The sequence below is a fragment of the Chenopodium album genome, chromosome 3 (assembly GCF_948465745.1).
Source record: "Chenopodium album chromosome 3, dcCheAlbu1.1, whole genome shotgun sequence".
Lineage (NCBI taxonomy): Eukaryota > Viridiplantae > Streptophyta > Magnoliopsida > Caryophyllales > Amaranthaceae > Chenopodium > Chenopodium album.
In genome coordinates this window covers 71,594,980-71,608,894 of record NC_137836.1, presented here as the reverse complement: position 1 = coordinate 71,608,894, position 13,915 = coordinate 71,594,980, and the positions used below count along the sequence as shown (strand labels likewise).

Sequence of the window (13,915 nt, the reverse complement as noted above, 5' to 3'; positions counted from 1 at the left end):
ACCCTCAAGGTACATTTAGTGTCTACATTGTAGCCTTCCATTAAGTCGTCGTTTGCCAATTCCGTTAGTTTTATTTATCCACACCTAGCAACCACCGCACCCAGCAACCACCGCACCCAGCAACAACCGCACCTAGCAACCTCCACACCTAGCAACAACCGCACCCAGCAACCTCCACACCTAGCAACCGCCACACACCAACAACCACCATACACCAACAACCCCATCATCGCATATCACCTCACCTACACCAAAGAAAGTGTTCGCAAGAATGGAGAATTTGTTCGAAAATTTGCAGAAACTTTCAACAAATTAGTTTAGAGCTTTAGTTTCATCGGATTCGGATTGCAAAATTAAGTTGTTAATTGTTGTTTTTGTTTTGAAATCAAAGATTTGGTTCGAAAACAATTGAAAACCCTAATTTTTTTCCCCAATTTGATTTTCATTGTTAAATTCATCAATTTTGGTTTAATTAGTTTGAGGATTAAATACACAAAACTTGTTTTAATTGTTTTTTTTTTCAATTAAAATCTGCACGACTATGCATTTAATTTTGGTCGAAATTTTTCCAAGCTAAGAAACGACGGTGGTGCGTGGCACATTTAGTTGCTAGGTGCGGTGGTTTGCTAGGTGCAGTGGTTGCTGGGTGCAATTCGTAGGGTGGGTGCGGTGGCTTGGGTGAAGTCCGGTGGCTGGGGTGGGGTTCGCTGGGTTTGGAGGAGAGAGGGGTTGGTGGTGGGTTGGTTTGGAGGAGTAAGGGGTTTATTTTTAATTTTTAACAGATTTTTTAGCAAAAGTTAACGTTGTTAACTTTAGGATTAGTGGAGGGGTTACATTGTACACACTATAGGTAATTTGGGGTTACAACGTGGAACTTTGAAAATGGGTGGGCAAAGCTTGGAAAAGTGAATACCTCAAGGGTACTGTGTAGAAAAACCCTAATTGTTTTTTTTTTTCATCTAACCAATTCCCACCGTAGTATACGCCGGAAAAGTTTGCAATGTTGGCCAAAAAACTTCCAGCCATAGTTGCATGTGCTCCGTCATCGATGTTGCATTTTTTTTAATTATCGTTGCCGGCGATGCGAATATCAAACGCAGAGTCAGTAGGTGATTATTGATTTTGAGTTTATTATAACCATGAATTCTGATTTGGTTGAGTACCTTGTAAATTTACAAGCACCGTGATAGCGAAAAATAACTCAGTGTTATGAATTAGTTTATAGTATCATTTTTGTTATTATGGTATTGGAAAAGTCGACCCACGCTTTATTTGTTGTTAAGTAGATTTGTGTTATGAAATTGTTTGTGTTGATACCCTTTACCAAATTGATATTGATAGCGGTCTCCATTTTCGTAGTGCTAGGTTCGATCCCTACATCCCAAGGAAAATTTTCAAATATTTATACCATTATAGTGTTCATAGCTATAAATAATACATGTTTTGTATGTCAAATTAGCGTGCTGATACCCCTAGCTTAATGGTTTGTTTGGATAAAGAAAAGGGAAGGAAAAGAAGGGGAGGGAGGAGAAGAGGAGGGGAGGGAAAGGGAGGGGAGGGAAGAAGGATGAGTTTTCCTTCCAAATCTCTCTATTGTTGGAGGGATCAATTTCCTACGATTTAATCCTTCCATTTCTCTCCCCTCCAATTCCCTCCCTTCCTCATTTGCTATCCAAATGAAAGACACTCCATTTCTCTTCCCTTCCTTTCCCTCCATTTCCTTCAATCCAAACACACCGTAAATGGTTATGTATGTTGTTTACTTATCCCGCGTCCTTGAATGATGAATTCTGGATCTGGTGGATGGAGATGGTTTTAACCAATTAAAAGAGGTGGAATTCACTAGTAGAATGGTTAATGTATATATCATACATAAACAACCATTGAAGGCAGAGGTTCGTAGAAGGAAGAAGCATATGACCTGGCATAAAAGGGTAAAACATGTGGTAGTAAATCAAATACTAGAACACTTAGAAATTGATGCCGCAACATTACCAAAGGTACACATTTTTTGTAATTGCTTTGTGTGGAATTTGTTAATTTGAGTTTTTATGTCAATGTATGTAGAAGAGGGATTTATAACAGATTATTTTTGTTACTGTTTATTTTAATATCATATTGTTATTATTGATCTAATTCTAACAATAATTTTTTATCCTAGACATGTGATACTATAAATTATGTTTTGATTTCACCTAATAGTTTTAGTTCGTTTATGTAATTAAACTTGCTGCTTGTGACAGCCAAGTGGTGTCCACAAGAACCTTAGTTTTTTTGTTAAACTAATTGGAAAGTTGAATGAGGATCAAAGAAGTTGGGTTGTGGAAATGGGTTTTGGCAATTTGTTGTATCTGTCCGTTACAAAGATTGATCAATCCTTTATTATTTGGACTGCTTCAAGGTTTGATCCTGTAACCCATTCACTTAAAATAAGGGAGGACTTGACAACTGTTGTGGATAGTGAAATGGTGGGGACATTTTGTTTTATCCAGAAAAGGCTTACTACGAAGAATTCAAACAATTGAAAAAAATTTACAAGGAGAATTCGCTGCGTGGTGCCATAAAACGTTCTAAGGTGTATCATAAACTATGTTTTGAGAAATATAACAAGTCAATGTTCAAGCAACTCTTTCTGTTGTACACACTAGGCGTATTGCTTTGTCCAATGGATAATAAAACTTGGATAAGTTCTTCCTATGTATATTATTTGAATAACGCAAGTAATGCGTATGAATATAATTGGGGTAAGTACATGTTGGAGTGGCTTACCAAGTACAGTGATAATTGGGAGGTGCTAGATTGCGGAACACTTTTACTCGCGGTAAGTTTCCTTAATAAAGAAAGATATGTTGTACAATTAATGCTTCAATATAGATACAACAGATGATTTACTTTTGTTATATGTTGCAGATTATTTACCTAGATTGGATAAGGCATGCAAGTATCGTAGACTGGAAAGTTAATGGATGCAGGATTTGTGAATGGACACAAGACAGTGTTGATAAGGCAATAAAATCTGACCACAGTCACCAAGGTCGCTATGAAAAATCAAAGGTATTACAAGATTATTGCAACCTAGTTATATTACCAAATAAAGTTGTTGATTAGTTTCATTTTGTCAGTTAACAAATTATTAACCATACACCTTTGATTTCACATGACGTTGAAGGTGTTGTTTATGGAAAGCCATACCCAATGAATTATTGGAATTACACACCACAATGTTGATTACGACAAATTTCTTTAATTATGTGTAGGTGAACTTTCACAACAGTATACCCTTAAAGTTGTAGTCTATGTTGTTGTATAAGTTATATCAAAACTGTGTACACTAATGTATTGTATTAGTTGTATGTATACTGTAAACGGTATAACAAACTATAAATGATAAAATGACACTTTAAACATCAATTTGATTTGATGTATCATGGGAATAAAATAATATTTTTTCCAACGGTCACTTGTTATATTTGAATCATCAACGGTCAACATGCTTGTCTATAAATTAATTCTTTGCAACAATTCAATGACATTCACATATTAAGTGCTTTGAGACGAAGCTTCAAACACATACATATAAAAATTGAATGTTAAGATGACTTTGGTAGAAGAAACTTCCTCCAATAATGAATCATTCACTTCTTCTTACCACCTCGATGACTCCGGCTTGCATTCATGCAAGCACAATCTACCAGCCAAGAAACTAGTTTGCAAAAAAACATCTAACGCCGGACGGAAATTTTACCGCTGCTCATATTGGAAGGTGAGGTAACGTCCCAAATGTTTTTTAAAATAATTTAGTTATTTTGTATTCGCATAAACTTGAATTTATTTCCATGCATAGAATGATGATCGTGGCTATTTTTGCTGGGAAGATGAAGCAAGCGAGGTTGAATCTAATAATTTAAGGAGTGCAGTGACACAACTAAAAGAACGAACAATGCATGTTGTTGAAGTGCGAGGTAGACAAGTTAAAGGTAGAAAACAACCTATTACGGGAAAAAATATTTGAGTTGAAGAGTTATTCCGACTCATTGGTTCTCAAATTTTTCAATAGTGAAAAGGCAAAAATGGATTTGCAAATCAAGGTCATGGATAAAACAACTGTTGATAGGTGGATGTGCATAATTTTAATTTTTTGCATTTCATTGTGTATAGCTTATGCAACCAAGTGGTAATTTAAAGATGTTTAACATCTAATTTTAATTTCAATAAAAATGCGATTTTAGACATTATTGCTGTTTTATAATATGATTCTACAAATAAAAATATGACTCCAAATATAATAATATGATTTGTGGAAATTCATAGTGAGGCTGTTTAATAAAGGACAGAGGAGAACATGTTAAAAAGTTTAGACTACTCCCTTGTTAAAAAAAACTGCAAAAAAAAAAAAAAAAAAAAAGAGTTTTTGCTTATAGCAATTACCCAGTTCGATTTGACTTAAATCATAGAAAATAAAATGTTCATACTTCAAATGTGCCGAAATCTACATAAGTAGACCATCTAGGTTGTTAATAATACGAAACCTAAATATGAATTTTTGAAACAGGACATCATTTTTTTTTCATACATCTGCAAATAAGAGGACCATTTCGATGTCAATATTGTTGTTAATAATACGAAACCTAAAAATTTTGTTGAAAAAAAAAACTTACACGAAGCCATGAGAAAGCAGATTGAGTTTGATTGTATAGGTGCAGGATACAAAGCATGCCCGTGTTATGGACTGATGTTACCGTTGGTACGTCCTCACACTTGACAAACTTAAACGTTTCAACGTCTGGTGTTGGACCTTCCAAGAGTGCGTCGATTGTCAGTCCAAGAATCTGCTTATAGTATTTTCCCTACTCACTTTTGTTTAAACAAAAAAAAAAAAATTGCAATCAATATTGGGTGTCAGGAGATTATCCAAAAACATTTACATGAATCTATTACTGGTTCACCACATTATTAGTCTGCTTACCAACACCAATATTCTTTCCTCATGCCTTTTGTCTTCTTCATCCTCATCCTCTTCACTCGTGTTTTGAAAATCAATTATAACGATTCCCATTGAGATTGCCACCATCAAGCTCTTCTGATCCAATTTCTTCATCGTCATCATCAACCTAAAACGATACACAATTTTAAAAAATTGGGTTAAAGCAATTTACTCAAAGTCATTGTTACAACAAACAAACTGGAAATAATAGTTATTTTTTTGGTAAAAAAAAAAAGTTAACACAAAATGAGACTTACGCTTTTCTTCTTCTTTTTACGAGTCCGTTTTTCTGATGGATGTTTATTTCTCTTCGTAGGAGCCCTTCCAGTGCCTCGTTTGTCAACCGCATTCTAAATTTGACTTTCACCCATAGGCTTAGCCACACGTTCAAGATGCCTTTGATTATTCTCCTTGGGCCTTAATGATGTGTCTATTTTATATAGTATTTTACCCCCGTCCCTTGGTCATAATTAGTAGTGTTTTTGGCTCTTTCGAGCCACTTTTATTACTAATTTGTGTTTTCTAGTATTTTCGTAGTCTTTGTTGAGTTTTGTAGGAAATTGCGCCTTTGGAGCATTTTCTCGGGGTTTTCATGAAGCGACTACGGGAATTAGAGGTGCACGACCATCTTTGAAGCCCAAGGCCGGTTAGAGTCATCGAGCCGGTGATTAAGGGCTCGGTAATTGGGATCCCGAGGTATTTGGACCGAGTATTCAAGACCCGAAGAGGAAATCCGGATTGGGCCGAGAAATCAAGCCCAATCGAAGTTCAAGCCTCAAAGTGAAGCAAGCGCCCGATCGTGCGAGCGTCTAGCACGATCGGGCGATGCTGCTGAGAAGGAACGCGAAGAAAAAGGCGGGCCCGATCGGGCGGCCCTTCGCCCGATCGGGCGCGCGTTTTTATGGAGCCTGATTAGTTTAGTTTTAATTTTTTGTTTTAGGAAACGTTTATATACGAGTTTTGTACGGAATTTTGATTATCTTCTTTTCTTAGACTTTCTCTCTCTACTTAGGATTTTTCTCTCTCTTAACTTTTCTCTCAACTCTTGTTCTTAATTATTTCCATTAATACAGATTAGTTTGGTAACGATTTCTAGTCTCTTAATCTTAGTTGTTTATTTTATTCCTTTAATCATGTCTTGCTTTATTGCTTTGATTAGTTTAGTTTCTAATATGTGTGAGTAGTTCTATTTCTAGGGTTTATGGGGATCCATGAATAATATGAAGGGGTAATTTATTGTTGTTAATTGTCAATGCTAGATTAATTTCCTATTGATTGATTTAATGCTCTGTGACTAGATTAGGCCTGATCTTTTATGCATGAGTTTGACAATGTTGATTCGAGATTCGACAGATGAGAATTGATGTTTAGGTCTAGTTTCAATAGGCAGATTAATTTATAAATGGTTAAGTCGAGATTCGAGAGATGAGATTTAATACCAGTAGATTAATTCTGTGATTGTAATACGTAGCGAAAGCCCTTTACGATCTGGTTAATTGATGCATTGATGATTGACTATTATTGATTTTTGATATTGCGTGATAATTTCTTATTGAATTGTTTTAACGCTTTACAATTGCGGCTTGTAAAAGTATAGCAATATTGAATTGATGAATCGAGCAGATGTTAATTTGATATTAAAGGCTATTTTCAATAAGAACTTAGATCTAGTAAATTGCGAGAGCCTGTTAGATCTATGTTGATTAATAAATTGCGAGAGCCTATTAATCATGTTATTTATGCAATGTCAATGATTGATTACTATGTTTTACCCTGGAGTATTATTTATTGGTGAACCTATGCCCTAGATCCTTTTATATATTGTTTTCTTCCTATTCCCAATCTTAGTAGTTTAGTTTCTTATTCAAATATAAATATTGGTTACTTCATAATCTAGATTATTTTAGTTAATTAGGAATAGAAAGACTTGTTTCCCTGTGGAGATCGACCCTACTTCCCTATCTGCTTTAGTTAGAGGACTTAGGAATTATTTTTGATTAGGGGATACGACTTTACCCTGTCACTTAACCTACACCGGCCAAAAACTCTATTCATGGAGGGGGTGACTCCAATAAAAAACATCTACTTCATCAGTCCTACGAATACCAATAACATCTTCAAGAGCAGTACGAACTATGTTAGTTGCTTCATAATACATTGAGAGTGTCTCATCATTGTGCATTGCTAACGTTGAAAGGTATTTGTGCCTCCTTTGAATTTCATTTTTCTAAGCTATGTTAACTGAATCCTTAGGGTCGTAATAAGACATCTTTATGCCCTCGTAATCCCTAACGAGATCCTTCCTCCATCGATTCAAAATGTACTTCTCTGGGATGCACTCGATATCTTCAGTATGAATCACCTGGATAATGTGCCGACATAAGATACCCTAAACTCAAAAAGCTTGCAGCTGCAACTAAATTTGCCTTTTTCTTTATCAACGGAAACCTTAAACGTCTGCCTTGTTGCTTTCCATACTGGTTTGGGGATCTTCTCATCTGCATCATACAAAATCATTGATCCTATGTTGCCTGTTTTGACTATATTGGTGTGCTTTAGCCCTATCACCTCGTCCCTCACCTCCAAAAACTTATCATTTGTGTAAGCCTTGCTAAACACCACCTCGGCTAGTACATTGTTGTCATAGAAAAATGGATTACGCTTTGTTTTGTAATTTAGGTCCTTTTCCCTTTCCACTAAGCCACCACAATACGCATTAAATTGATTCATGAATTGCAATCAGCCTAGTATTCAAACACACGTACACTTTTACACCACGGTTCGTGCTTTCACTACGTTGCGTTGATGACATGCAAGCCCAAAAAAGCCCACGCCAATAGCCAGGAGCCACCGATGCCTATTAGCATATGCGTCACTTAACCAAGTGTTCTTTTACAACTTGTACTTTATAACCATATCCTTCCATGCATCCTCAAACTCTTCTATGCAAAAATTATCGTGCACAACATGATTCAAATTTGTCTCTATCTCCTTTCATCTAGGTAACTTCCCCTAGTTCCTTGCTGTGTTTTGCTTAATGTGAAATAAACATAGCCTATGCGACACGTCAAGAAACACAATTTCCCCTGCCTTCCCTATAGCCTTACACTGGGTCAGTCAATATTCCTTTAGGAGGTTGGCACATACATTCAAGAAATTGTCTAAATACCCATTCGAACGACTCGAAATCCTCATGAGTGATTAAGGCAGCTCCAAAATGTATAGTAGACCCATAATGATTGCAGCCTACAAATGGAGCAAATGGCATTTTGTACCTACAAAATTCATTTTTTGAGAATATACATGTGAAACCTTTAATAGATAAATGATTCATGTTACAAATTAATGATTATGTAAAACAAACATAATGTGCTTATGCAACGTTATTATACCTGTTACATAAGAAGGTTGTATCAAATGACACAATATCACCAAAATCTCGGTACATTGCACGACCCCTAGCATCAGCCCAAAAAACATTTAGAAGTTTTCCTTCTTGATCTTGTTGAATATCACTATAAAAATTAGGATCTTCTTCGGTCATCTTTGTAAAGTGTTGTTCTACGGCAAGTGCATCCCCTTGAAATAAGATAAGGCGGCGTTGCACGTGCACTGCATTTATCATATCTTGCTTGGTGAATGACAATTTCGAAGGTCCTCCTTTCTCAATAACGAACGAATTATAGCTCTTACCCAAAGAGATCCCAGCAGAATCATTTAGAGCCATTCTCTCATAGCTATCGTCTTCTATACCTCTATAGTTCACCATGCGCCTTGTACAATCCGGCAAACGAGGATGATTGTGATCCAACACACATTGTGTGATTACAAACCATCCCCCTGACATTCTTCCATCAACATATACCTTACATTATGTACAAGATTTTTTTTTTTTTTTTTTTTTTTTTTTTTTTTTTTTTTTTTTCCGTTTGTGCTCTACATTTTTGCTCCTATCTTTGACACTAAGCTTACAATCCATTCTAATACGAGACATCATATGGTACTTTGGCTCCTTTTCCCCAACACCTCTACGATTGACATCTACTACTTTGTACACCTTCATCAATGTATCTGTTCTAACATAAAATTCAAATCCTTTCTCATAAGCGTACTTATGGCAGCATTGGGCAAATTCTTCACCCGATTGAAACAACATCCCAACAGCTAGGGCTATGGCAGCAACACGATTATTGTCATTGTCTACACTGCTATTAGTTTGGTTAACAGGAACATGGTCACCTTTAGATGACGAACTAACATTTTCCTCTGGCTCTTCATTAAGATTAGGAATTATAATGTCGTCATTCTGACCGACTTGGTTCATCTCATCCAACACATTGTGATCAATGTTCATAGCTACACCAGATAATTGGGCTTCGCTCTCCATTTACTAAAACTATACCTCAATACAATTACATAATTAACATTTTGATACTAGAAAATTATTAATGACACAAACATTAACAAAGTAATTCTGTAAATTTAAAAATGTTATATAATATATTTAAGTGACTTATTATAACAGGGGATGTGAAGTCCTAAGAAATTCTTAAACTGTCAACGAACTCCTGAAACAGTCATCACAAGTTGGAATTGAAAGACAAACATTCTACCACAATCCGAAAGAATGACGAGCTCGACTGCAAATAACTTAATTGGACATTTAAACATAAAATCGTAATAACCGTCTAAAATTACAACGAGAATGGAAATATTACCCATCAGAATGAAGGGGAAATCAACAATCAATAGGGAAAAGTTTTGAATCTTCAAATATTAACAACGAAATTAGATTGCAGAAGTGGGGGAGAATTGATATTATACTTACGTTAGTATAGTTGTTGAATTCTTTGTATAGAATTATTTGAATGCTAAGTTGCTAACTATGTCAATGGCAGCAATAAAGGATTGCATGCTAAGTTCCTAATTTCCCATTTAAAGACAACGATGATGAAATTAAGTGGGACCCAAATTCACTTTGGCGCTCTATCACAATATTCCCGCCTTAGAACAACATAACACCGCCAATAGCCCAGAAAAACTAGCTACCGCTCAGTTTTTCCTCCCATTATTTTCCCTTCTCTCTTGTTTTGTGTGGGACCAGCTGAGTTGTCATTAATTTATTGGTAGTGTGTAAAATGCTCTTACACACCAAGTGTGAATGTAGAGTTTTCGTAATGATTAGCATATCTTTTGAGTTTTTCTATGGTCAATTTATAACCATACAAAAAGACATTACCATTTGTTACCTTTTCTAGGGAGAAAGAAAACCGTTGGGATTTAGAGCATCAATAGTGGATTAGTAGAGAATATTTTAAAAGGAGGTTCTTAATTACCCTCCTATTCCACATTATCACTAGCTTCTAGTCTTCTACTAACACCCTTCATATAACCTTCATGACACTCACTTTGAGATAGAAATAAGTGTAAACGTACAACTTAATCAAAATAATGTATACCTGGAGTACCTAAACCGTTCTCTATTCTCGGTGTGAAAATAATTTGGATAAAATTGCTCGTTTTCCTACACTAATCAACTCCTAAAAAGCATGTCCAAAAGATGTTGAATTTTAAAAAAAGGTTTATACTTCCAAAGCAAGTAATGCAATTTTAAGTAGGTAATTATAAGGAAAATTTGTCAGAAAGGCCGGTACTTATATGTCCACTTATTTGCGAAGAAGGACCTTATATATTTAGAGTGGTGAAAAAGGTAATTATAAGTCACTTTTGTTGTGATGAGGAGGGACCTTGACGCCGAAATATGGCCGTTGACTAAACTTTTTCGATGTTGATCATCACACTGTGGCATGTGATGTTTTAAAAGGCCCTTCCATTCTTTTTTCTCCCACGTTTTCACTCTCTCTATCTCTTTCTATCCCCAAATTAAATTTTCTCTCAAAATTCCTTCTTTTTCCTCAAAATATCATGAAAAAAAAGAAGAAAAAGACATTTTTTTTTTCTAAACATCACATGAATTTCACATGATGATCAATGGCGGAAAAGCAAAGTCATTAGCCATATTCTGATGTCAAAGGTCTCTCCTCACAACAAAAGTGACTTAATTATAAGTATTTTTTTTCACCACTTTGAACATATAAGACCCTTCTCCACAACAAACAAACATATAAGTACTTTTTGGACAAATTTTCCTAATCATAAAATACATTTCTTTTTCTTTTTTGAAATACATAAAATATATACATTTCTTCATTATAATCAAATTTAAATTCTGGGCATTTGCTCGGGGATTATTTAGGACAAGTATAAATTACTACATCAACTCTAATACGACATTGATTATTTGATCTCTTTGCCACATAAAAACTTCCCTTAAAATATAAATAAAAAAATAATAATAAGTATTTAGATTATTCTTCAAAAAAAAAAAAAAAAAAAAAAAGAAGGTATTTAGACACCCAAAAAAAAAAAAATTAAAAAAAAAAACCCCTTAAATTAATATAAGGTAACCGATTATCTCTCCTTTTCTTCTTCTTTGGTTGCATTTCAACCTTGAACAACTACCCCTCTCTTTCTCCCATTATCCTAACAATTTCCATCGTCCTGGTAATGCGTGATCCTTTTCTTTTCATTTTGCTCACATTTTATTCTTTTTTGCATGATCAATTTATGCTATAACAATGATTTGAATCACATGTATGATGACTTAATATTTTTTGCATATTTCTGTTTCGTGCTATAGAATCATGAATATCCTCATCAATCTATCTTTTGTATCTTTTTTAACACAAGAAGATTGGGTGCATATTGTTTTTGCGTCTCAATTTTATTAATGTTTATGGGAAATGCAAACTTTATGAATTGCTTAAATTTTATGAATGTTTTCATGATATGATATATGTATAACATAGGTTCATCTCTTAGAATTAATACGTCCATTCATATTTTCATCATATAGTTTGGCTTGTATAAAAAATAATTGATTGTTCTTATGCATTAAAGGTTATAATACTTTTTTTTTTTTTTTTTGAAACATTATATTATAATACTTAATTTAGTGACTAAATTTGACATTTTGCTTAACAATTAGCATTTTGTGATTAAACTTTATTCATGCAATAAAATTATGCAATATTTAGTTTCTTATATTTTTCTCTAACTAATATGTGGATTTTATGGTGCATGCAGACTATTGATGTATGGTTGTAGTCACTCCTTCCTCAACATCTTGCAAATAATCTAGAATTGCTATTCTTTATAATTACATGTTAATGAAGTGAGGTGCAAGCAAGAATAATGGAAGGAAATGTGTTTACTCGCGCAGTTGAAGGAGTAAAACTTATTAGGTCCGAAGAGGGAATTATTCTTACTAAGCCCTTTTTGGATTTGTGCAGATTGTTACTACCCCTTATAGGTATGGCAATTAACTATCTTATTTACTCGATCTCTTGTACATAGTCGATGCTTGCTAGCTAGTTTAGTTTGTGACTTAATATCGAATCTTTTTTAATTTACACACAATTATTGCAAGTTTTTAATAATAATAATAATAATCTCAAATGCGACATAATGGTTGTAGTCTCACTCTATTTTATCTTGTTACAGACAAATTTGGCTCACAAATGTCTTGTATAAAGGCCGATGTCGCATGTAATGTCACGGTAAGACACTTGATGTCTTTTGTGTGTGTTTGTGTACAAAATTGAAGTTTAATTTGATGTATGCATATATAGCTTCAAATTTGGCTACCTTTGATCACATAAAGTTTTAGTTGTACATATATCTATATTGTTGTTGTTGTTGTTGTTTTTCTTTTCTTTTTTTTTTTTTCAAAATTTTAGTAGTCACATTTCTTACTTCTTTTTTGCAGAAATTGGAATTGAAGTATGCCTCTAATCCTTCAAAATACAGTAACTTGTGTACTATGACAAAAGAGGAGGTTGATTCCAAGATAGCAAGGAGTTCATCAAGTTGCACTCATGCACTTGTTTGGTTGAACAGGTAATACTAATTGCTAATTTGGAAGTTCAATTTCATGGATATACTTCGTATATAGTTAGGTTATTGAGTTATTTGTCGATAATATGATTTATTCAACCATATGACTTAATAGTGTTAGTATCTAGCTAGTTAAGTACAGTTACTTCTTTTTTGACATTTGTAGGGCGATGGATTTTATGGTACAATTTTTTCGCAACCTATTAGAGCATCCGGAATGGTCCATGACACAAGCTTGTACAGATTCCTATAAGAGAACACTAAAGAAATGGCATGGTTGGATGGCTATCTCAACCTTTAAGGTATATATTACAATACATTATATTAATTAATTTGGATGACCTTTAATTTAGTGTGCAAAATTAATTTTTTCCTACTCATACAATATTAAATACTTTTGCACAAAGGAATTTTGAATTTATCAAATTTCTTATATGAATTTTTGCAGGTTCTCATTAAACTTGCTCCAGACAGAAAGAAGTTTATGTGTTCAATAGGTGGTAGTGTCGAAATTAATGCTGAGATTGAGAAATTATGTAGAACTTTTGCTTCAGTACTTGAAGAAAATCACAAAATCTTGGTAAGTGCATTGAAAACATTAGAATAACATGCATGAAAAATATATAAACAAACTCATTAAAGTTCTGTAATTGCTTATGATTGTCTTACTCTTGTAACAGGCTAGTTTTGGAGTTGATGATATCAAAGCTCCATGAAGCTAAGTGTACATACGTTATACAAGCAAGCGCTCGCGTTTGATAGTTTAGCAGACTTAATTGCAAAACTTAAGCTCAAGCTTAAGCTTAAGCTCTACTGCTAGAGTTGAGTAGCCTTTGTATCATTATTGTAACAAAAGAACGAAGAGTAACTATTATTAATTAGTTGCTCAACCATGCATCATGTAATTAGTTGCTCCACCATCATGTACATGATTCCTCCCTTTTTGAACAAGAATTTGTTTCTCAAATCCTACAC

General features: G+C 34.3%; 2 protein-coding genes across 2 annotated transcripts; one reads left to right on the top strand and one right to left on the bottom strand.

Annotated features, from left to right (window-relative positions):
- Nucleotides 1–7,211: 7,211 nt before the first annotated feature.
- LOC145625309 (protein FAR1-RELATED SEQUENCE 5-like) lies at nucleotides 7,212–9,371 on the bottom strand. The gene is made up of 5 exons (XM_081678368.1): nucleotides 8,957–9,371; nucleotides 8,377–8,824; nucleotides 8,132–8,259; nucleotides 7,433–7,680; nucleotides 7,212–7,346 (listed from the first exon to the last, which is right to left on the bottom strand). The coding sequence occupies exons 1-5, from the start codon at nucleotides 9,369–9,371 to the stop codon at nucleotides 7,212–7,214; spliced, it is 1,374 nt and encodes a 457-aa protein (XP_081534494.1).
- A 2,867-nt stretch (nucleotides 9,372–12,238) lies between these two features.
- On the top strand, nucleotides 12,239–13,656 carry LOC145615906 (glycolipid transfer protein 1-like). The gene is made up of 6 exons (XM_081670787.1): nucleotides 12,239–12,356; nucleotides 12,548–12,603; nucleotides 12,813–12,943; nucleotides 13,107–13,242; nucleotides 13,389–13,520; nucleotides 13,621–13,656. The coding sequence occupies exons 1-6, from the start codon at nucleotides 12,239–12,241 to the stop codon at nucleotides 13,654–13,656; spliced, it is 609 nt and encodes a 202-aa protein (XP_081526913.1).
- The last annotated feature ends 259 nt before the right edge of the window (nucleotides 13,657–13,915 follow it).

Coding starts and splice junctions, on each gene's coding strand:
- LOC145625309 (XM_081678368.1), bottom strand. CDS start 9,371: ATGGAGAGCGAAGCCCAATTATCTGGTGTAGCTATGAACATTGATCAC. Junction 8,825..8,956: donor GTCTCGTATTAGAATGGATT/GTAAGCTTAGTG, acceptor GAAGAATGTCAG/GGGGATGGTTTGTAATCACA. Junction 8,260..8,376: donor ACAACCTTCTTATGTAACAG/GTATAATAACGT, acceptor TGAATTTTGTAG/GTACAAAATGCCATTTGCTC.
- LOC145615906 (XM_081670787.1), top strand. CDS start 12,239: ATGGAAGGAAATGTGTTTACTCGCGCAGTTGAAGGAGTAAAACTTATT. Junction 12,604..12,812: donor ATGTCGCATGTAATGTCACG/GTAAGACACTTG, acceptor TCTTTTTTGCAG/AAATTGGAATTGAAGTATGC. Junction 12,944..13,106: donor GCACTTGTTTGGTTGAACAG/GTAATACTAATT, acceptor TGACATTTGTAG/GGCGATGGATTTTATGGTAC.